This window comes from Phyllobates terribilis, unplaced genomic scaffold, assembly GCF_046119375.1.
Source record: "Phyllobates terribilis strain yellow unplaced genomic scaffold, ASM4611937v1 Scaffold_7__3_contigs__length_470593459, whole genome shotgun sequence".
Classification (NCBI taxonomy): Eukaryota; Metazoa; Chordata; class Amphibia; order Anura; family Dendrobatidae; genus Phyllobates; species Phyllobates terribilis.
The window spans coordinates 114,389,868-114,411,281 of NW_027362767.1; the positions used below are offsets into that span (position 1 = coordinate 114,389,868).

At 46.6% G+C, this 21,414-nt stretch overlaps 1 protein-coding gene across 1 annotated transcript in view; it reads right to left on the reverse strand.

Annotated features, from left to right (window-relative positions):
• LOC141152925 (piRNA biogenesis protein EXD1-like) overlaps positions 1 to 21,414 on the reverse strand; it is a 117,739-nt gene that overhangs the window by 28,324 nt on the left and 68,001 nt on the right. The window contains exons 8-9 of the mRNA XM_073637565.1: positions 16,341 to 16,421; positions 11,501 to 11,644 (exon numbers count right to left, since the gene is read on the reverse strand). Coding sequence (XP_073493666.1) covers positions 11,501 to 11,644; positions 16,341 to 16,421 — 225 coding nt within the window. The remainder of the gene's footprint in view (positions 1 to 11,500; positions 11,645 to 16,340; positions 16,422 to 21,414) is intronic.

The window sequence follows — 21,414 nt, forward strand, 5'->3', positions numbered from 1 at the left end:
GGCTGGTGTTAGGGCTGGTGTTAGGGCTGGTGTTAGGGCTGGTGTTAGGGCTGGTGTTAGGGCTGGTGTTAGGGCTGGTGTTAGGGCTGGTGTTAGGGCTGGTGTTAGGGCTGGTGTTAGGGCTGGTGTTAGGGCTGGTGTTAGGGCTGGTGTTAGGGCTGGTGTTAGGGCTGGTGTTAGGGCTGGTGTTAGGGCTGGTGTTAGGGCTGGTGTTAGGGCTGGTGTTAGGGCTGGTGTTAGGGCTGGTGTTAGGGCTGGTGTTAGGGCTGGTGTTAGGGCTGGTGTTAGGGCTGGTGTTAGGGCTGGTGTTAGGGCTGGTGTTAGGGCTGGTGTTAGGGCTGGTGTTAGGGCTGGTGTTAGGGCTGGTGTTAGGGCTGGTGTTAGGGCTGGTGTTAGGGCTGGTGTTAGGGCTGGTGTTAGGGCTGGTGTTAGGGCTGGTGTTAGGGCTGGTGTTAGGGCTGGTGTTAGGGCTGGTGTTAGGGCTGGTGTTAGGGCTGGTGTTAGGGCTGGTGTTAGGGCTGGTGTTAGGGCTGGTGTTAGGGCTGGTGTTAGGGCTGGTGTTAGGGCTGGTGTTAGGGCTGGTGTTAGGGCTGGTGTTAGGGCTGGTGTTAGGGCTGGTGTTAGGGCTGGTGTTAGGGCTGGTGTTAGGGCTGGTGTTAGGGCTGGTGTTAGGGCTGGTGTTAGGGCTGGTGTTAGGGCTGGTGTTAGGGCTGGTGTTAGGGCTGGTGTTAGGGCTGGTGTTAGGGCTGGTGTTAGGGCTGGTGTTAGGGCTGGTGTTAGGGCTGGTGTTAGGGCTGGTGTTAGGGCTGGTGTTAGGGCTGGTGTTAGGGCTGGTGTTAGGGCTGGTGTTAGGGCTGGTGTTAGGGCTGGTGTTAGGGCTGGTGTTAGGGCTGGTGTTAGGGCTGGTGTTAGGGCTGGTGTTAGGGCTGGTGTTAGGGCTGGTGTTAGGGCTGGTGTTAGGGCTGGTGTTAGGGCTGGTGTTAGGGCTGGTGTTAGGGCTGGTGTTAGGGCTGGTGTTAGGGCTGGTGTTAGGGCTGGTGTTAGGGCTGGTGTTAGGGCTGGTGTTAGGGCTGGTGTTAGGGCTGGTGTTAGGGCTGGTGTTAGGGCTGGTGTTAGGGCTGGTGTTAGGGCTGGTGTTAGGGCTGGTGTTAGGGCTGGTGTTAGGGCTGGTGTTAGGGCTGGTGTTAGGGCTGGTGTTAGGGCTGGTGTTAGGGCTGGTGTTAGGGCTGGTGTTAGGGCTGGTGTTAGGGCTGGTGTTAGGGCTGGTGTTAGGGCTGGTGTTAGGGCTGGTGTTAGGGCTGGTGTTAGGGCTGGTGTTAGGGCTGGTGTTAGGGCTGGTGTTAGGGCTGGTGTTAGGGCTGGTGTTAGGGCTGGTGTTAGGGCTGGTGTTAGGGCTGGTGTTAGGGCTGGTGTTAGGGCTGGTGTTAGGGCTGGTGTTAGGGCTGGTGTTAGGGCTGGTGTTAGGGCTGGTGTTAGGGCTGGTGTTAGGGCTGGTGTTAGGGCTGGTGTTAGGGCTGGTGTTAGGGCTGGTGTTAGGGCTGGTGTTAGGGCTGGTGTTAGGGCTGGTGTTAGGGCTGGTGTTAGGGCTGGTGTTAGGGCTGGTGTTAGGGCTGGTGTTAGGGCTGGTGTTAGGGCTGGTGTTAGGGCTGGTGTTAGGGCTGGTGTTAGGGCTGGTGTTAGGGCTGGTGTTAGGGCTGGTGTTAGGGCTGGTGTTAGGGCTGGTGTTAGGGCTGGTGTTAGGGCTGGTGTTAGGGCTGGTGTTAGGGCTGGTGTTAGGGCTGGTGTTAGGGCTGGTGTTAGGGCTGGTGTTAGGGCTGGTGTTAGGGCTGGTGTTAGGGCTGGTGTTAGGGCTGGTGTTAGGGCTGGTGTTAGGGCTGGTGTTAGGGCTGGTGTTAGGGCTGGTGTTAGGGCTGGTGTTAGGGCTGGTGTTAGGGCTGGTGTTAGGGCTGGTGTTAGGGCTGGTGTTAGGGCTGGTGTTAGGGCTGGTGTTAGGGCTGGTGTTAGGGCTGGTGTTAGGGCTGGTGTTAGGGCTGGTGTTAGGGCTGGTGTTAGGGCTGGTGTTAGGGCTGGTGTTAGGGCTGGTGTTAGGGCTGGTGTTAGGGCTGGTGTTAGGGCTGGTGTTAGGGCTGGTGTTAGGGCTGGTGTTAGGGCTGGTGTTAGGGCTGGTGTTAGGGCTGGTGTTAGGGCTGGTGTTAGGGCTGGTGTTAGGGCTGGTGTTAGGGCTGGTGTTAGGGCTGGTGTTAGGGCTGGTGTTAGGGCTGGTGTTAGGGCTGGTGTTAGGGCTGGTGTTAGGGCTGGTGTTAGGGCTGGTGTTAGGGCTGGTGTTAGGGCTGGTGTTAGGGCTGGTGTTAGGGCTGGTGTTAGGGCTGGTGTTAGGGCTGGTGTTAGGGCTGGTGTTAGGGCTGGTGTTAGGGCTGGTGTTAGGGCTGGTGTTAGGGCTGGTGTTAGGGCTGGTGTTAGGGCTGGTGTTAGGGCTGGTGTTAGGGCTGGTGTTAGGGCTGGTGTTAGGGCTGGTGTTAGGGCTGGTGTTAGGGCTGGTGTTAGGGCTGGTGTTAGGGCTGGTGTTAGGGCTGGTGTTAGGGCTGGTGTTAGGGCTGGTGTTAGGGCTGGTGTTAGGGCTGGTGTTAGGGCTGGTGTTAGGGCTGGTGTTAGGGCTGGTGTTAGGGCTGGTGTTAGGGCTGGTGTTAGGGCTGGTGTTAGGGCTGGTGTTAGGGCTGGTGTTAGGGCTGGTGTTAGGGCTGGTGTTAGGGCTGGTGTTAGGGCTGGTGTTAGGGCTGGTGTTAGGGCTGGTGTTAGGGCTGGTGTTAGGGCTGGTGTTAGGGCTGGTGTTAGGGCTGGTGTTAGGGCTGGTGTTAGGGCTGGTGTTAGGGCTGGTGTTAGGGCTGGTGTTAGGGCTGGTGTTAGGGCTGGTGTTAGGGCTGGTGTTAGGGCTGGTGTTAGGGCTGGTGTTAGGGCTGGTGTTAGGGCTGGTGTTAGGGCTGGTGTTAGGGCTGGTGTTAGGGCTGGTGTTAGGGCTGGTGTTAGGGCTGGTGTTAGGGCTGGTGTTAGGGCTGGTGTTAGGGCTGGTGTTAGGGCTGGTGTTAGGGCTGGTGTTAGGGCTGGTGTTAGGGCTGGTGTTAGGGCTGGTGTTAGGGCTGGTGTTAGGGCTGGTGTTAGGGCTGGTGTTAGGGCTGGTGTTAGGGCTGGTGTTAGGGCTGGTGTTAGGGCTGGTGTTAGGGCTGGTGTTAGGGCTGGTGTTAGGGCTGGTGTTAGGGCTGGTGTTAGGGCTGGTGTTAGGGCTGGTGTTAGGGCTGGTGTTAGGGCTGGTGTTAGGGCTGGTGTTAGGGCTGGTGTTAGGGCTGGTGTTAGGGCTGGTGTTAGGGCTGGTGTTAGGGCTGGTGTTAGGGCTGGTGTTAGGGCTGGTGTTAGGGCTGGTGTTAGGGCTGGTGTTAGGGCTGGTGTTAGGGCTGGTGTTAGGGCTGGTGTTAGGGCTGGTGTTAGGGCTGGTGTTAGGGCTGGTGTTAGGGCTGGTGTTAGGGCTGGTGTTAGGGCTGGTGTTAGGGCTGGTGTTAGGGCTGGTGTTAGGGCTGGTGTTAGGGCTGGTGTTAGGGCTGGTGTTAGGGCTGGTGTTAGGGCTGGTGTTAGGGCTGGTGTTAGGGCTGGTGTTAGGGCTGGTGTTAGGGCTGGTGTTAGGGCTGGTGTTAGGGCTGGTGTTAGGGCTGGTGTTAGGGCTGGTGTTAGGGCTGGTGTTAGGGCTGGTGTTAGGGCTGGTGTTAGGGCTGGTGTTAGGGCTGGTGTTAGGGCTGGTGTTAGGGCTGGTGTTAGGGCTGGTGTTAGGGCTGGTGTTAGGGCTGGTGTTAGGGCTGGTGTTAGGGCTGGTGTTAGGGCTGGTGTTAGGGCTGGTGTTAGGGCTGGTGTTAGGGCTGGTGTTAGGGCTGGTGTTAGGGCTGGTGTTAGGGCTGGTGTTAGGGCTGGTGTTAGGGCTGGTGTTAGGGCTGGTGTTAGGGCTGGTGTTAGGGCTGGTGTTAGGGCTGGTGTTAGGGCTGGTGTTAGGGCTGGTGTTAGGGCTGGTGTTAGGGCTGGTGTTAGGGCTGGTGTTAGGGCTGGTGTTAGGGCTGGTGTTAGGGCTGGTGTTAGGGCTGGTGTTAGGGCTGGTGTTAGGGCTGGTGTTAGGGCTGGTGTTAGGGCTGGTGTTAGGGCTGGTGTTAGGGCTGGTGTTAGGGCTGGTGTTAGGGCTGGTGTTAGGGCTGGTGTTAGGGCTGGTGTTAGGGCTGGTGTTAGGGCTGGTGTTAGGGCTGGTGTTAGGGCTGGTGTTAGGGCTGGTGTTAGGGCTGGTGTTAGGGCTGGTGTTAGGGCTGGTGTTAGGGCTGGTGTTAGGGCTGGTGTTAGGGCTGGTGTTAGGGCTGGTGTTAGGGCTGGTGTTAGGGCTGGTGTTAGGGCTGGTGTTAGGGCTGGTGTTAGGGCTGGTGTTAGGGCTGGTGTTAGGGCTGGTGTTAGGGCTGGTGTTAGGGCTGGTGTTAGGGCTGGTGTTAGGGCTGGTGTTAGGGCTGGTGTTAGGGCTGGTGTTAGGGCTGGTGTTAGGGCTGGTGTTAGGGCTGGTGTTAGGGCTGGTGTTAGGGCTGGTGTTAGGGCTGGTGTTAGGGCTGGTGTTAGGGCTGGTGTTAGGGCTGGTGTTAGGGCTGGTGTTAGGGCTGGTGTTAGGGCTGGTGTTAGGGCTGGTGTTAGGGCTGGTGTTAGGGCTGGTGTTAGGGCTGGTGTTAGGGCTGGTGTTAGGGCTGGTGTTAGGGCTGGTGTTAGGGCTGGTGTTAGGGCTGGTGTTAGGGCTGGTGTTAGGGCTGGTGTTAGGGCTGGTGTTAGGGCTGGTGTTAGGGCTGGTGTTAGGGCTGGTGTTAGGGCTGGTGTTAGGGCTGGTGTTAGGGCTGGTGTTAGGGCTGGTGTTAGGGCTGGTGTTAGGGCTGGTGTTAGGGCTGGTGTTAGGGCTGGTGTTAGGGCTGGTGTTAGGGCTGGTGTTAGGGCTGGTGTTAGGGCTGGTGTTAGGGCTGGTGTTAGGGCTGGTGTTAGGGCTGGTGTTAGGGCTGGTGTTAGGGCTGGTGTTAGGGCTGGTGTTAGGGCTGGTGTTAGGGCTGGTGTTAGGGCTGGTGTTAGGGCTGGTGTTAGGGCTGGTGTTAGGGCTGGTGTTAGGGCTGGGGTTAGGGCTGGGGTTAGGGCTGGGGTTAGGGCTGGGGTTAGGGCTGGGGTTAGGGCTGGGGTTAGGGCTGGGGTTAGGGCTGGGGTTAGGGCTGGGGTTAGGGCTGGGGTTAGGGCTGGGGTTAGGGCTGGGGTTAGGGCTGGGGTTGGGATTTTTTTCAAAAGAAAAAAAGATGACGATATGGCGACTAGTGTTGAGCGTAAGTGCTCGCTACTTGAGTTTGCATCGGGTGCTCTGGTATGCATTGAGTATCGTGGGTATTTGAGTGACATGCTCGAGTCTCTGCCCCATATGCTTCGTGGCCAAAAAAAACTTTACGGGGATTGCCTGCCATGCACGAGCGATCCCCGCATGTTTTTTTTTGGGTGTCTAATAACCGTGAAACATGCGTAGCAGGGACTCGAGCACACGCTGTACATGGTGCATACCTGAGTACCCGATGCAAACTCAAGTAGCGAGCACTTGCGCTTAAGACTAATGACAACTTATTCAATATGATGACCTAATGTAAACAAATTCTGTGTCGTACCTCTGGGTTCAAAATGTTCACTTTACACCTTAATAAAATCCTTGGGGGGTATAGTTTCCAAAATAGGGTCACTTGTGGGGGAGCTCCACTGTTTAGGCACATCACGGGCTCTCCAAACGCGACATGGTGTCCGCTAACAAATTGTCGGCTCAAATTGTTAGCGGACACCATGTTGCGTTTGGAGAGCCCCTGTGTGCCCAATCATTAGAGCTCCCCCACAAGTGACCCCATTTTGGAAACTAGACCTCCCAAGGCACCTATCTAGATGCATAGTGAGCACTTGGAACCCCTAGGTGCTTCACAAATTGATTCATAAAAATGAAAGAGTGAAAAAAAAAACACTTTTTCATTTTTACGAATCAATTTGTGAAGCACCTGGGGGTTCCAAGTGCTCACTATGCATCTAGATAGGTGCATTGGGGGGTCTAGTTTCCAAAATGGGGTCACTTGTGGGGGAGCTCCAATGTTTGGGCACACAGGGGCTTTCCAAACGCAACATGGTGTCCGCTAACAATGTGAGCCGACAATTTGTTAGCGGATATCATGTTGCATTTGGAGAGTCCCTGTGTGCCCAAACATTGGAGCTCCCCCACAAGTGACCCCATTTTGGAAACTAGACCCCCCAAGGCACCTATCTAGATGCATAGTGAGCACTTGGAACCCCTAGGTGCTTCACAAATTGATTCGTAAAAATGAAAGAGTGAAAAAAAAAAACACTTTTTCATTTTTACGAATCAATTTGTGAAGCACCTGGGGGTTCCAAGTGCTCACTATGCATCTAGATAGGTGCCTTGAGGGGGTCTAGTTTCCAAAATGGGGTAACTTGTGGGGGAGCTCCAATGTTTGGGCACACAGGGGCTCTCCAAACACAACATGGCGTCCGCTAATTATTCAAGCAAATTTTACAATCAAAAAGTCAAATGGCGCTCCTTCCCTTCCGAGCCCTGCCGTGCGCCCAAACAGTGTTCTTTCCCCAAATATTGGGTATCTGCGTGCCCATGGGAAATTGCGCAACAAATTTTGGGGTCCATTTTTTCTTGTTACCCCTGTGAAAATAAAAAAAAATGGGTCTAAAGTAACATTTTTGTGAAAAAAGTTAAATGTTCATTTTTTTCTTCCACATTCAAAAAATTCCTGTGAAGCACCTGAAGGGTTAATAAAGTTCTTGAATGTGGTTTTGAGCACCTTCAGGGGTGCGGTTTTTAGAATGGTGTCACTTTTGGGTATTTTCTGTCATAAAGACCTCTCAAAGTGACTTCAAATGTGATGTGGTCCCTAAAAAAAATGGTTTTGTAAATTTTGTTGGAAAAATGAGAAATCACTTGCCAACTTTTAACCCTTATAGCTCCCTAACAAAAAAAAATTTGGGTTCCAAAATTGTGCTGATGTAAAGTAGACATGTGGGAAATGTTATTTATTAACTCTTTTGTGTGACATATCTCTCTGATTTAAGGGCATAAAAATTCAAATTTTGAAAATTGCAAAATTTTCGCCAAATTTCCATTTTTTCACAAATAAACGCAAGTGATATCGAAGAAATTTTACCACAATCATGAAGTACAATATGTCACGAAAAAAACAGTTTCAGAATCAGGAGGATCCGTTGAAGCGTTCCAGAGTAATTACCTCATAAAGTGACAGTGGTCAGAATTGTAAAAATTGGCCTGGTCATTAACGTGCAAACCACCCTCGGGGCTTAAGGGGTTAAACAAGCGACTTTTGGGAAGAGTAGCTCCAGGAACAAACTCAATGGCGCAATCATAATCCCTATGAGGAGGTAAAACTTGCGACTCCTCCTTCGAAAAAACCCTCCAATAATCTGGAATAGGTAAAGGTAATTCCCCTTTTTCCACAGCCGCAATGCGACCATTACAACATTTATCATAGCACTTCGGACTCCAAGACTTAAGCACATTAGTAGACCAGTCCAATAAAGGATTGTGCAGTTTTAACCAAGGCAATCCTAGAACAACTGGAGAGGGCAAATTATCCAAAACAACCAAGTCCAAAATTTCTTGGTGAACTCCATTGATAGTGAGGGGAAATGCAGCAGTCTTGTGAGTAATACATTTCAAAGGAGTGTTATCAATTGCAACCACAGAAATAGGTGATGACAAAGGTTTGGATTTCAAATTAAGGTTTTCCAAAAACCCTTTATCAATCACATTAAGTGTTGAACCACAATCCACAAATACCTGAAGTTCAATCATATCTCCCTGCAGAGTAGTACTCCCAGAAAGAAATACTCCTGCAGAGCGTGAACAAGCTATACGGGCGTAACTGACCTTTTTTTCTTCTTTACTTAAATGACGCTCACAATACTTAATCAAATGGTCAGCTTTACCACAATAAAGACACAATCCCTCGGCGAATCTCCGCTCTTTTTCCTGAGAGCGGAGTGACATCCCCCCAACCTCCATCGGTTCCCCACCGTCAGGGCAGATTTTCTGGGGACTAGGACCTGACATTACAGGAGTCTTTACCTCATTGAGCCTGCACCTCAGTCTCCTGTCTATAAGAACAGCTAACTGCATAGCTTCCTGCAGTCTCAGGTGCAGGGAATGCAATTAGCAAATCCTTAACCCTTTCACTCAGACCAGCAAGAAATAAACATCTCAGCGCCGAATCATTCCACTTAACTTCTGAAGCCCATCTGCTGAAGTGTGTGCAATAATTTACAACATCATCAGACCCCTGATTCAAACGTCTAAGTTCTGATTCAGCAGATGAGATTCAATCAGGATCGTCATATAATAGCCCCATAGCAGAAAAAAATTCTTCAACAGACCTTAAACACGGATCATTAGGCTGGAGAGAAAAGGCCCACCCCTGTGGTTCATTGCGCAAAAGTGACATAAAACCAATGCGCTGTGATTCATTCCCCGAGGATCTTGGTCTCAAACTAAAATATAACAAACAAGCATTTTTAAAGGAAAAAAAATCTTGCAGTTTACCATAAAAAACATAAGGCAGTCCTACCTTGGGTTCGACAAAATGCGCTCCAGGACAGCTACTCACGTGTTGCAGAAGCTCGGCCACCTCCAGAGACAATCCCTGCAGGCGTTGAGCCAAATCCTGGATGGAAACCATACTGATCCCCGAATTTCTTTCCTTTTAGGTTTTTTTTGGGGCTGGACTTACTGTTATGATCTGCAACAAGAACTAAGGAAAGATAGGGGAAATCTGTCCCTATAGTAAGACTAAGCTGAATCCCTACGATGTAACGGGCTGCCTGTTCCTAATGAACAGACCCGCCTTGGTCCTCGGCTAGTCTGAACGAAGACCTATAGAATTAAGGGAGGGGTCTCTAAAAGAACTAAGGACTGGGACAAAAATGGACACCTCCTAAACAGAAATTGTAGAACACAAAAGGCAAACTGACAAAAAGTACTAGAGGTCCCAGAGGACCAAGCAAACTGACAGAAATAGGCACCGAAGCACCAGGCTAGCAAAACAGTTAAACAACACTGAAGTCCAGCAAAGCCAGAAGGGCAGAGCTGGAATATAAAGGCAGATGGTCACGTGACCGCAAAACACAATATAGAAAAAACTAACAGGAGGGTTCTAACAAAAATCTGATAAAAAATAGCACTGTACTACGAGTTTCGAAAGGTTTTAACACCTGGTTAGCACATGCTGGTTTGAAACGCGTAGGATGACCTGTTTTATACACATATAAAGTACTAGTGCTTTAAGAACAATTCTTTTTGGAGATTGATTTGCTTTTGTGACATTACAGAGCACTAATCTGATTCCAATCCGGGATTCTTGTCTTTGTACCACTCGTGGATCAATATGTGAAGCTGTGTACGAGGTGAGCTGAACAAACAGTTTTTGGGTCGAATAAAAGTCCATAATGTTAGGTGGTAATGGGGAGAAAGGATGGGGTAGAGAAGAACGAAGCTGGGGGAGCAAGTATCTCTGGAACCAACATCACGGTCATTTAAAATAGAGAAGGGGTTAATCGGAGGTGGTTGTGACAGAGGATTTTGATCAAGGAAACCATGTTTGGATGAAGCAAAGGGGACTATGATTTTCTCAGCTTAAGTAGTTAAAAAGTCTATACCTCTGATGGTATGGCGGGGGCATTAGTGCCTATGGCATGGGCAGCTTATACATCACTATCGGTGCTGAGAATCATCTAGAGGTTTTAGAACAACATATGCTCCTGTCCAACATCTATTTCAGACAAGGCCTTGCATATTCCAGCAAGACAATGCTAAACCCCATACTGCATCCATCACAACAGCATGACTTCACTGAAGAGGTTGGATAATGAACCGGCCGCCTGCAGTCCAGATCTTTTACCAATGGAAAACATTTGTTGCATTATGAAATGAAAAATCTGGCAAAAACTCAGAACTGTGGAACAGTGAGAATCCTACATCAGACAAGAATGGGGCAACATTCCTCTCTCACATCTCCAGCAATTGTCTCCTCACTTCCCAGACAGTTGTAAAGAGACGAGTGGATGCTACATGATGGTGGACATGGCCTGGACCCAACTATTTTGAGATGTGTTGCAGTTATCAATTTCTAAATGAGATATTAATATGTATTATATATAAAACATGAAAATCTGTTGTATGTGCTTCATGCACCACCACTCTACCCCAAATTTGGCACTTCGTAAGGTTTTACACAAGGTTTCAGCTCACTAGGACCTAGAGTTCTCGATATAAAAGAATACAGAAGCAACCGGGTTCCAGCTCACTAGAACCTACTGTTCTCCACATATGCAAAGGAATAGAAAAGCAAATATTAATTGAAATCTTGGGGACTGTTCAGAAAACCACTAGAAAGAAAACAAAAAGTGAAGATGACAAGTTAGTTATGTCGGCTTCATACTAGTAATAAACTCTTTAACCACACACACAAGTGTTACACAAAATAGACCTGTGTGAAGTCTGGCAATTCCACCAATGCAGAGTTAGATGACCTCCTACATATCCTGAGATTGTTCCCATGCCTGAGGTGACTGGTCTCCCGGCTGTATTTTGGGAAACTCTGGCAACCGGTCTAAGAGTTTTGCAGACTCTGCTCAATTGCTTTAAAAATAGTTGGCATAACAAGCAGTCCTGTATAAGTGAGAGCGGGGCGAGGTCGCTGCCAGACGAACAATCTGCCAGACGAACAATCTGCCAAACCATTTAAAGGGAACCTGTCAGGTCTTATCTGCTATGTAACACATGTGCAGTGAAGCTGGACACGCGCGGCTCCCCGCGCTGGAAGCTTTACTGTCATACTGCGCAAGCGCCACATAACTTCAAAGCTTGCCGGGAGCAAGATTCAAATACATGGACGGCGCCAGCACTGACTGACTGCAGCGCCCGCCCATGACTGAATAGGAGGATCACACCCCTATGACTGAATGAGCAGGTAGGATATAAGTGTATAAAATGTTATACACTCATTATATTTGCACCAATTTTAATGAAAAAAGCGTGTTAGTGATGCACATTGCATCACTAACAACGCTATGGGGGCAGTTTACATAGCAGATAAGACATGACAGGTTCCCTATAATGCGCAGTACCTGGAAAATCCCTTTATAAAATAAGTAGACCCTCAGAAAAATGAATGTAGTGATGGAGCAGCAGCCCAATTACGGTCACAGATTGCCTTCAAGGCCCACTTGGCATAATGTCACACAAGCCCCGGGAGACCCAGTGCTGACATTGATGGCATATTATACAGGGTTAGGTTCTTCTCAGATATGAAGACATGGAGAAACACAATAACATTCTGGTCACAAACGTAGATATTAATATTACAAATTGTGGCTTCTTTTTAGACTCACTAACCTTCATTATTGTTTGCTTGTACTTTAAGAAAGAAACTTTTGAGGGTGACAAGTTGAGATATCGAGTCAAACATTCTTTAGATGTACTTGTGCGATTGGGAAGAAAGCCGCCCGTTTCCATTGAGAAAAGGTAGACGTCGGCTACCTAAAAAAATCATAATCGATAGATTCAGTATGGGATTTCAGTGCCGTCCTAATAAAATAAGAGGACTAAGATTGTATTAATAAAAAAATCATTTTCTAAAGTATAGACAGTGACAAGTGGTTGGGGACTGCTCCGTCCTCCAAGATTCCCTCCATATACATTCTAGGCTGCTGGAAATATATCTCACCCAGGAAAGGTAGCGGAGGGATATGGAATCTGGATATCCCAAGCCGTTGTTTTCCTCATGTTTCACTCATTTTGCATCTGTTTTTGCTGGATCACCATAGACTTGAAAGAGGGAAAGTAGATTGGAGCAGACGCAGTGGAAGTGACTGTTGTAGTCATATTAGATGGTCTTACATGAGCAGAATCATTTTTCCTTTCTTCTTTTCTGAGAAAAATCAGAAAGTAACACCCTTGTCTGAACACTAGGTGTTCGTGATCCTAGCAACATACATTTTTGGTGCTGGTCAGCGACCGGCAGAGGCAGCTACATTTCGTGAATTCAGCCACCTGATCTGTCAACTCAAGGTGAGCGAGAGTAAAGGAACTGGAAAAAGAAAGACCTTCCATTTCTTTTTTTTTAATTACTGTTGTGTTGGCATTTGTGAACACAACCAGTAGAAGATAAAGAATAAGGCTATGCTCACACATGCTTTTTTCAGCATTTTTTTTCTGCAGCAGAACTGCAGCAAAACCTGATCTCTTGCCAGTACGTTGTTCAGGATTTTTCTTGCTTTTTTGCTTGTTTTTTAGTGCATTTTTTTCACTATCCTTTTGTCTCTTTTATGCATGTATATAGAGTTCAGGGAAAGTAAATCTCATTCTGTTATAATAGTGGGGCAGGTGAATTGTTCAGGAATAGTTTACCTAAGACACTGACAGTGCATTGAGTTTGTAGGACACTATTTACTTTCACACTATGGTCTGCCATTGAGTTGCTCAGAGATTGTTCAATTTCACACCTCCCTGGGCCACAGGTATTTTTCAATCTCAAACCTAATTCAGCAATTACTTCCAATGGGTAAAAAACGCTGAAAGAAGTGACGTGCTCTATTTTGCAAAAAAAAAACTAAATATCTTCATTAAGTACCTTTAAAATCAAGGGCAATACAAAGACACAATCAGAGAAAGAGCACAGACGAAGGGACAAAATTATCCACTAAATAATGAAGGGGGAGGGAGAAGACCCTAAACTCATCCCTACCTGCCCGCAGAGGCTGGCACCTTAATAAAACAATGTGGTGCCCCCCTCACTGTATTCCTACGTCACCCTAATAAGTAACTACTCTGATCCCAAACATACACGAATTAACAACACCCCATTAGTGTAAAAAGTGGATAAATTCAATAGTCACAGACATGTATCAGAGAATACTTTGTCAGCAGGCGCAGGAATATAATTATATAGTATATACCCAGGATACAGAAAGGGGAGGAAAATTCACATGAATAATATCTATGCTAAGGTGATCAAAGTGCAAAGTAAATACATGCCAAAAATATATCTCAGTATGTCACACAAATGACTTGCAAGAAAGGTCAAAGTGTCTGCAGATAATAACAATATTAATGTACACATAATGGATAGCTTGTCACGTCAAGATAAATCCCACCAGGGGAATACCTAGCTTAATGGTTTCCCTATACATCCATCATCCCTAACCCCAACGCGTTTCACCCCCCTCCTCTTCAATGCTCTGTTGAAATGAATGATCACTTGTGCTATATACAGAAATGCTACAGCATCGCGGCATATAGTGAAAATCACAATCTCCTCTGAGTTTCAGTGGAGCCCCATAATGACAAGCACGGGGGTCTTCAACAGACAGGGCGCGCTGATGGGTGCATGGAATGACGCGCCCTCATACCGGCGTGTATTAAATGCCGCTGTCAGTGTTTGACAGCAGGATTTAACAGGTTAACAATTCTTAGAGGCAGATGCTGGTTGTAACACACAGCCATTACCTGCACGGCTCTCCCCGTGAGCCCGCTGCATACACCCGCTTACAATTTGCACTGTACAGGTCTGTCACCCCAGAAACACTATTTTAGCTGTTGCCTTTGATGTGCATAAAAAGTAGTTTAATATGGAAATAAAGGTGTTCGGTGCAGCCTTGGCATGCCCAAGCACTCAGATCACCATTGTGCCCTTGTATTACCATACATTGCCACTCCTGTATAGGTTGATTGACACGCCAGTCAGTGTAGCGAGCATTCGCTGTAGAGGGCTGCGCTCTCCTCCAGTAACACTGTGTGCGCTCATGCCATTCTTCTTCAGATAACGCTGCCTCTAACCAAGTGGGTGCTTTCAATCAGCATACATGGCGGCCAAGAGGAGGAATGGTGAACCGCATGCTTGGCCCTCTGAAGGGTGCACTGAACACCCTGATGGGCATATCGGACAAACTACTTTTTAAACACATCAAAGGGATTATTTATTACACCAAAAAGTACGATTTTTACATGATTTGATTTTATAGGAGCTAAATCCCCTTTTTCACCATGTGGTCAGTTTAAATAGTGTTTCTGGGGTGACAGACTCCTTTTATACAGGACGTGTTAATAGGTTAAAAGTGGTCAGTTTTGTCCTTTTTTGATTCCTGTTGCTCCCTGAAGTATTTGGCTTTTTCTTAAATCCGCCATACAGTTCCACAGATATGGGCCTCTATATTTGGTCCTAATTCTTAGGGTTTTTACGAAGGGAGTGCCACTAACAGGGAAATGACACGACCCCAGAGGATTCCGTGAGCCCCGACCCCAGAGGATTCCGTGAGCCCCGCCCCCAGAAAATCCCGTGAGCCCCGCCCACAGACAATCCCGTGAGACGCGCCCACAGACAATCCCGTGAGACGCGCCCACAGACAATCCCGTGAGACGCGCCCACAGACAATCCCGTGAGACGCGCTCAGAGAACCCCGTGAGCCGCGCCCAGAGAACCACGTGAGCCGCGCCCCCAGAGAACGCCGTGAGCCGCGCCCCCAGAGAACGCCGTGAGCCGCGCCCCCAGAGAACGCCGTGAGCCGCGCCCCCAGAGAACGCCGTGAGCCGCGCCCCCAGAGAACGCCGTGAGCCGTGCCCCCAGAGAACGCCGTGAGACGCGCCCACAGACAATCCCGTGAGACGCGCCCACAGACAATCTCGTGAGACGCGCCCACAGACAATCCCGTGAGACGCGCCCACAGACAATCCCGTGAGACGCGCCCACAGACAATCCCGTGAGACGCGCCCACAGACAATCCCGTGAGACGCGCCCACAGACAATCCCGTGAGACGCGCCCACAGACAATCCCGTGAGACGCGCCCACAGACAATCCCGCGAGACGCGCCCACAGACAATCCCGTGAGACGCGCCCACAGACAATCCCGCGAGACGCGCCCACAGACAATCCCGTGAGACGCGCCCACAGACAATCCCGTGAGACGCGCCCACAGACAATCCCGTGAGACGCGCCCACAGACAATCCCGTGAGACGCGCCCACAGACAATCCCGTGAGACGCGCCCACAGACAATCCCGTGAGACGCGCCCACAGACAATCCCGTGAGACGCGCCCACAGACAATCCCGTGAGACGCGCCCACAGACAATCCCGTGAGACGCGCCCACAGACAATCCCGTGAGACGCGCCCACAGACAATCCCGTGAGACGCGCCCACAGACAATCCCGTGAGACGCGCCCTTTGGGAAAAAATAGCACTTAATAAAAAGGGCCATATCTCTGAAGCTGTATGGCGGATTAAAAAACAAACAAAAATATGAATACTCAGGGGAGCAGTGGGAGTAAAATAAAAGCAAAAACTGCCCACTTTTCACCTGGTGACAGCTTCTCTTTAGACATAGATTTTTAAACTTCCCTATTTTATAATATTTTTTTTTATTATTATGTACAGGTGCATCTCACAAAATTAGAATATCATCAAAAAGTTAATTTCAGTTCTTCAATACAAAAAGTGAAACTCATATTATATAGAGTCATTACACACAGAGGGATCTATTATATAGAGTCATTACACGCAGAGGGATCTATTATATAGAGTCATTACACACAGAGGGATCTATTATATAGAGTCATTACACACAGAGGGATCTATTATATAGAGTCATTACACACAGAGTGATCTATTATATAGAGTCATTACACACAGAGGGATCTATTGTATAGAGTCATTACACACAGAGTGATCTATTATATAGAGTCATTACACACAGAGTGATCTATTATATAGAGTCATTACACACAGAGGGATCTATTATATAGAGTCATTACACACAGAGTGATCTATTATATAGAGTCATTACACACAGAGGGATCTATTATATAGAGTCATTACACACAGAGGGATCTATTGTATAGAGTCATTACACACAGAGGGATCTATTTCAAGTGTTTATTTCTGTTAATGTTGAGGATTATGGCTTACAGTTTACTGAGATAATGACTTTTGTGTTTTCATTGGCTGTAAGCCATAATCATCAACATTAATAGAAATAAACACATGAAATAGATCACTCTGTGTGTAATGACTATATAATATAGGAGTTTCACTTTTTGTATTGAAGGACTGAAATAAATTAACTTTTTGATGATATTCTAATTTTGTGAGAAGCACCTGTAATTATAGTCATGGGAATACTACATATCCTTATTTATTATATTTATGCATTTCGCTTGTGCATTAGTATTAAAAACATACCTGTGTGTCAAAGACATTGGCGAGTACCACACTGTATTTATGGAACAAAAAATTCCCCAGCCAGCGGCAGTCATGAACAACCTAAAAACAAGAAACTATTTTTTTAATCTTCATTTGAAAAAATATTACAGAAATGATTTTTATTTGCAAGCAATCAATTCCGTTAACAGACAGAAGGTGACTATCAGCCAGGTAATTAGATAACATTATTGGGGATTTGAGTCAGATAAAGGGATATCCCAATAGAGGTCTGACATGTGGTGGTCCCACCATAAAATACAAAAATGACGTTGTCATACATACCATAAAGGCAATACATCAAGCTGCAAATACAAATCACATTTTCGGATGTATAAAAAGGAAAGCTAAAAACAAGTGATATCAATGTAATATTACTCCCTTTTTACCCCATCCTGATTGCGGACACTAGTATGTACGTCTCGTCCTCATAAATGGAGCGGGCTCAGGAGCTGAACACGCACCACATCCGACAAATGTTACTGTATCAGCAGTGACCAGAGCTAGCTCACATTGCTGCTGTTTAACCATTTCAATTCTGCAGTCCATCCATCACTGAAAGCGGCACTTAAATGACGTGATTGCCAGAGCGTGCAACCTTTCTTCCATCAGCTCCCCGTGGTGTGAACATGGGGTGCTGATTGTTTGTCATGCCCTGCTGAAGTCCCCCATGGCTACCATCTTGGTCCTCCTGTGAACCCTAGCCATATGAGAACATAATTTTGTTATAAAATAATAAAATAAATTGACCCATACAGCAAACAACATAAAGAGAAAAAATATATAAAAAATTATTCAATAGCTAAACTTCCCTCAAAAATGCAATGAAAAGTGTTCAGAGTGTCATAAGCACCCAAGAATGGCATCACTCAGTAATCAAGCCCTCAAACGTTCCCATTGACAAAAAAGGTCTCAGAAAAAAAAAAATAATAATTCAGAATTTAATCAGCACTTCAAACTGTTATTATTTGCAGAAATTTCTGCAACAACAAATCACTTTTGTTGCAACTATAAAAACCTGAAATATTTAAAGAGGTTTTTCAGATACAAGTTTTTCATCCTGATATGCTTTCAACAAGTTAAAATAATAAAACTCATGTTACTCACATTCCCCAGGTCCAACACTGCCGTACGGCACTGCAGCCGATCGGCAAAGACTGGCGCAACAGTGGTGAGGCAGCTCAGGACCTGTGTAGGACGAGTAACGCCTGAGCTTATTATATTAGTGGAGACCGATGAAGATGAAAAACTCCTTTATTCTACATGTCAATCGTGGATTAACCTCTTCCCAACATATGACATAACAGTTTGCATTATGTCGGATTCTTAACTTTCATGCAGGCTCAGGAGATGAGCCTGGATCCTTCCTGGCAGAAGCTGGCTGTGTTATACAGTCAGCACCTGCCTCTAATAGCAGCAATTGGAGTTGCTTCGGTTAACCCCTCAAGAGGGAACCTGTCAGGTCCAAAAATACATTAACCTTCATGTTGACCCTATATCTGCAGGTTAACAGCAGGTGCCTGGCCACAGTACTGAATTTCCAGCATCCAGGAGAAAATGAACTTTACTTCAACAAATGCCTGCGGCTTTCAGTCATGTAGGTTTGCCCGGTGCACTGTCCGTCTGATATGCTCAAACTGGTGGAAGGTCCTTCTAAACTAAAACTGTGCACACGTGGAAAGGAAATGGCAATATCCTACACGGTCATAGTATATATACAGTGGTGTGAAAAAGTGTTTGCCCCCTTCTTGATTTCATATTCTTTTGCATCTTTGTCACACTTACATGTTTCAGATCACAAAACAAATTTAAAATATTAGACAAAGATAACACAAAATGCAGTTTATAAATTAAGGTTTTTATTATTAAGGGAAAAAGAAATACAAACCTGTATGAAAAAGTAATTGCCCCTGTGGCAAAGTCACTGGTAAAGTGGTGGAGGGGAGATATGTTTCCCTGAGGCTATGGGCGTCAGTGAATTGAAACCATTATGTTTCCTCCAGCATGTTATGTGCAAGGAGGAGTTAAGTCTCCATTTCCAAAGGGCGTGTTTTTATGAGAACAACCACAGAGTGGGTGGGAGTTTGTTCTCCATATCTCCTCCCCAGGGTGTGGTCTGGGGAGGTTTAAATACTGGCCAGCTGAGGCATTCAGGGTTCAATGTCTGGAGAAGTAAGCTCCAGAAGGGAGCTTGTGTTTGAACCATGTGGAGTTGCTGAACTCTCAGCAGGTGAATCCCAGCTACTCCAAGGACTGTGTTCTATGTGTTACCATTTTTGCTTTGTTTTCCTGTTTTGCCCAGTGGGCTGTGTTTATTTTTATGGACTAAAGGTTGGTTTATGCAGCATTACAATAAATCAACCAAAGATTTAAAGAGACTGCGTACCTGTGTCTACCTCCGTGTGCAGCTGAGTGATCGATCTACCACACCCCCTAAACCTAATGCCCAATCAAGCGTTTGTGATAACTGCCAATGAGTCTTTAACAACGCTCTGGAGGAATTTTGGCTACTCTTCTTTGCAAAATTGTTGTAATTCAGCCACATTGGAGGGTTTCCGTGCATGATCCGCCTTTTTAAGGTCATGCCACATCATTTCAATCGGATTGAGGTCAGAACTTTGACTAGGCCACTCCAAAGTCTTCATTTTGTTTTTCTTAAGCCGTTCAGAGGTGAACTTGCTGGTGTGTTTTGGCTCATTGTCCTGCTGTATAGCCCAAGTGCGCTTCAGCTTGAGGTCACGAACAAATAGTCGGACATTCTCCTTCGGGATTTATTGGTAGACAGCAGAATTCATGGTTCCATTTACCACAGCAAGCCTTCCAGGTCCCGAAGCAGCAAAAAAGCTTTAGACTATCACACTACCAACTTAATATTTTACTGCTGGTATGATGTTTCTTTTCTCAAATGCTGTGTTACTTATATGCCAGATGTAATTGGACATACACCTTCCAAAAAGCTCAACTTTTGTCTGGTCAGTCCACAGAGTATTCAGCTAAAAGTCTTGGAGATCATGGTGCAGACAACAAGGATTTGGATTCCTGGACCACGGTGTGAATTACCTCTATGACGGACTCCTTGCCAGAGACGGACTACACCTCAACAAACCCGGGAAACACACATTCGCCAGGAGACTCGCAACACTCATCAGGAGGGCGTTAAACTAGAAGAAGAGGGGATGGGAAGAAAAACGCCGGACACGAACATGCAACCAGAGAACATACTAATGAAAGATATGAAGTGCGACAAAGAAGGTCCAAGACAAGATACTTGGAAGGGAGGTAAGAAAATTTCTAATACAATCCACAGGGAGAAGATTGGAACAAAACAAAATCGTGTAAACTGCGTGCTAGCAAATGCCAGGAGCCTGACAAACAAGATGGATGAACTGGAAGCAGAAATATCTACAGGTAACTATGACATAGTGGGAATAACCGAGACATGGTTAGATGCAAGCTATGACTGGGCAGTTAACTTACAGGGTTACAGTCTGTTTAGAAGGGATCGAAGAAGTCGGAAAGGGGGTGGAGTCTGTCTATATGTAAAGACGTGTCTAAAGCCTACAATACGGGAGGATGTATGGGAGGGAAATGAGGAGGTCGAGTCCTTATGGGTGGAGATACATGGGGCAAAAAACAATAATAAAATTATCATAGGAGTCTGTTATAAACCACCAAATATAGCAGAAGCCACGGAAAGTCTATTAATGAGACAAATAGACGAAGTAGCAAAAAATAATGAGGTGCTTATTATGGGGGACTTCAACTACCCCGATATAGACTGGGAAACCGAAAGCTGTAGATCTCAGAAAGGAAACAGGTTTCTGTCAATTATCAAAGACAATTATTTGTCACAACTTGTGCAGGAACCAACTAGAGGGACGGCCCTTTTAGACTTAATATTAACTAACAGGCCAGACAGAATAACTGAGATGAAGGTCGGGGGGCACCTGGGAAATAGTGACCACAACATTATACAATTCCACATGTGCTTCAGTAGGGTGCCCAGCAAGGGAGTCACAAAAACACTGAACTTTAGGAGGGCAAAGTTTGATCAGCTAAGAGATGCCCTTCACCTTATAGGCTGGGATAGTATCTTTAGTAATAGGAGCACGGATAGAAAATGGGACATTTTCAAAACAGTCCTACATAGTCACTGTAGAAGGTACATACCTTATGGGAATAAAAGGGCTAGGAATAGGAGGAAGCCAATGTGGCTAAATAAGGAAGTCAAGAGGGCAATGAAAAACAAAAAAAGGGCTTTCGGTAAACTTAAACAAGAAGGCAGCGAGGAAGCGCTAATATCTTATAGGGAAAAAAACAAAATCTGTAAGATACAAATAAGAATAGCAAAAGAGGAGACAGAGAGACTAATTGCCAAGGAAAGTAAAACAAATCCCAAACTGTTCTTTAACTATATAAACAGTAAAAGGATTAAAACTGATGGAGTTGGCCCATTGAAAAATAACCTGGGTAAAATCATAGAGGGCGATGAGGGTAAAGCAAACCTACTCAATAGCTTCTTCTCCACTGTTTTCACAAAAGAAAACAATTTATCGGAGGAAATGCAGAGTGATAAAGTAAACCCTCTGCTAAATATCACCCACCTAACCCAGGAGGAAGTTCAGAAACGCCTAAATAATATCAAAATAGACAAGTCACCAGGCCCAGATGGCATAGACCCCCGGGTACTAAAAGAATTAAGTAATGTGATAGACAGACCGCTGTATCTTATATTCAAGCACTCTTTATGGACAGGGACTGTCCCACTAGACTGGCGCCAAGCAAATGTGGTACCAATATTCAAAAAGGGGTCTAAAAGTGACCCTGGGAACTATAGACCAGTCAGCTTAATGTCTGTTGTGGGTAAATTGTTTGAAGGATTTCTTAGAGATGCTATTGTAGAATATCTTAATGATAATAACTGTCTAACTCCATATCAACATGGATTCATGAGGGATCGCTCCTGCCAAACAAACCTGATGGCCTTCTACGAGGAGGTGAGCTCACAGCTGGACCGGGGAGAGTCAGTGGATGTTGTATACCTTGACTTCTCCAA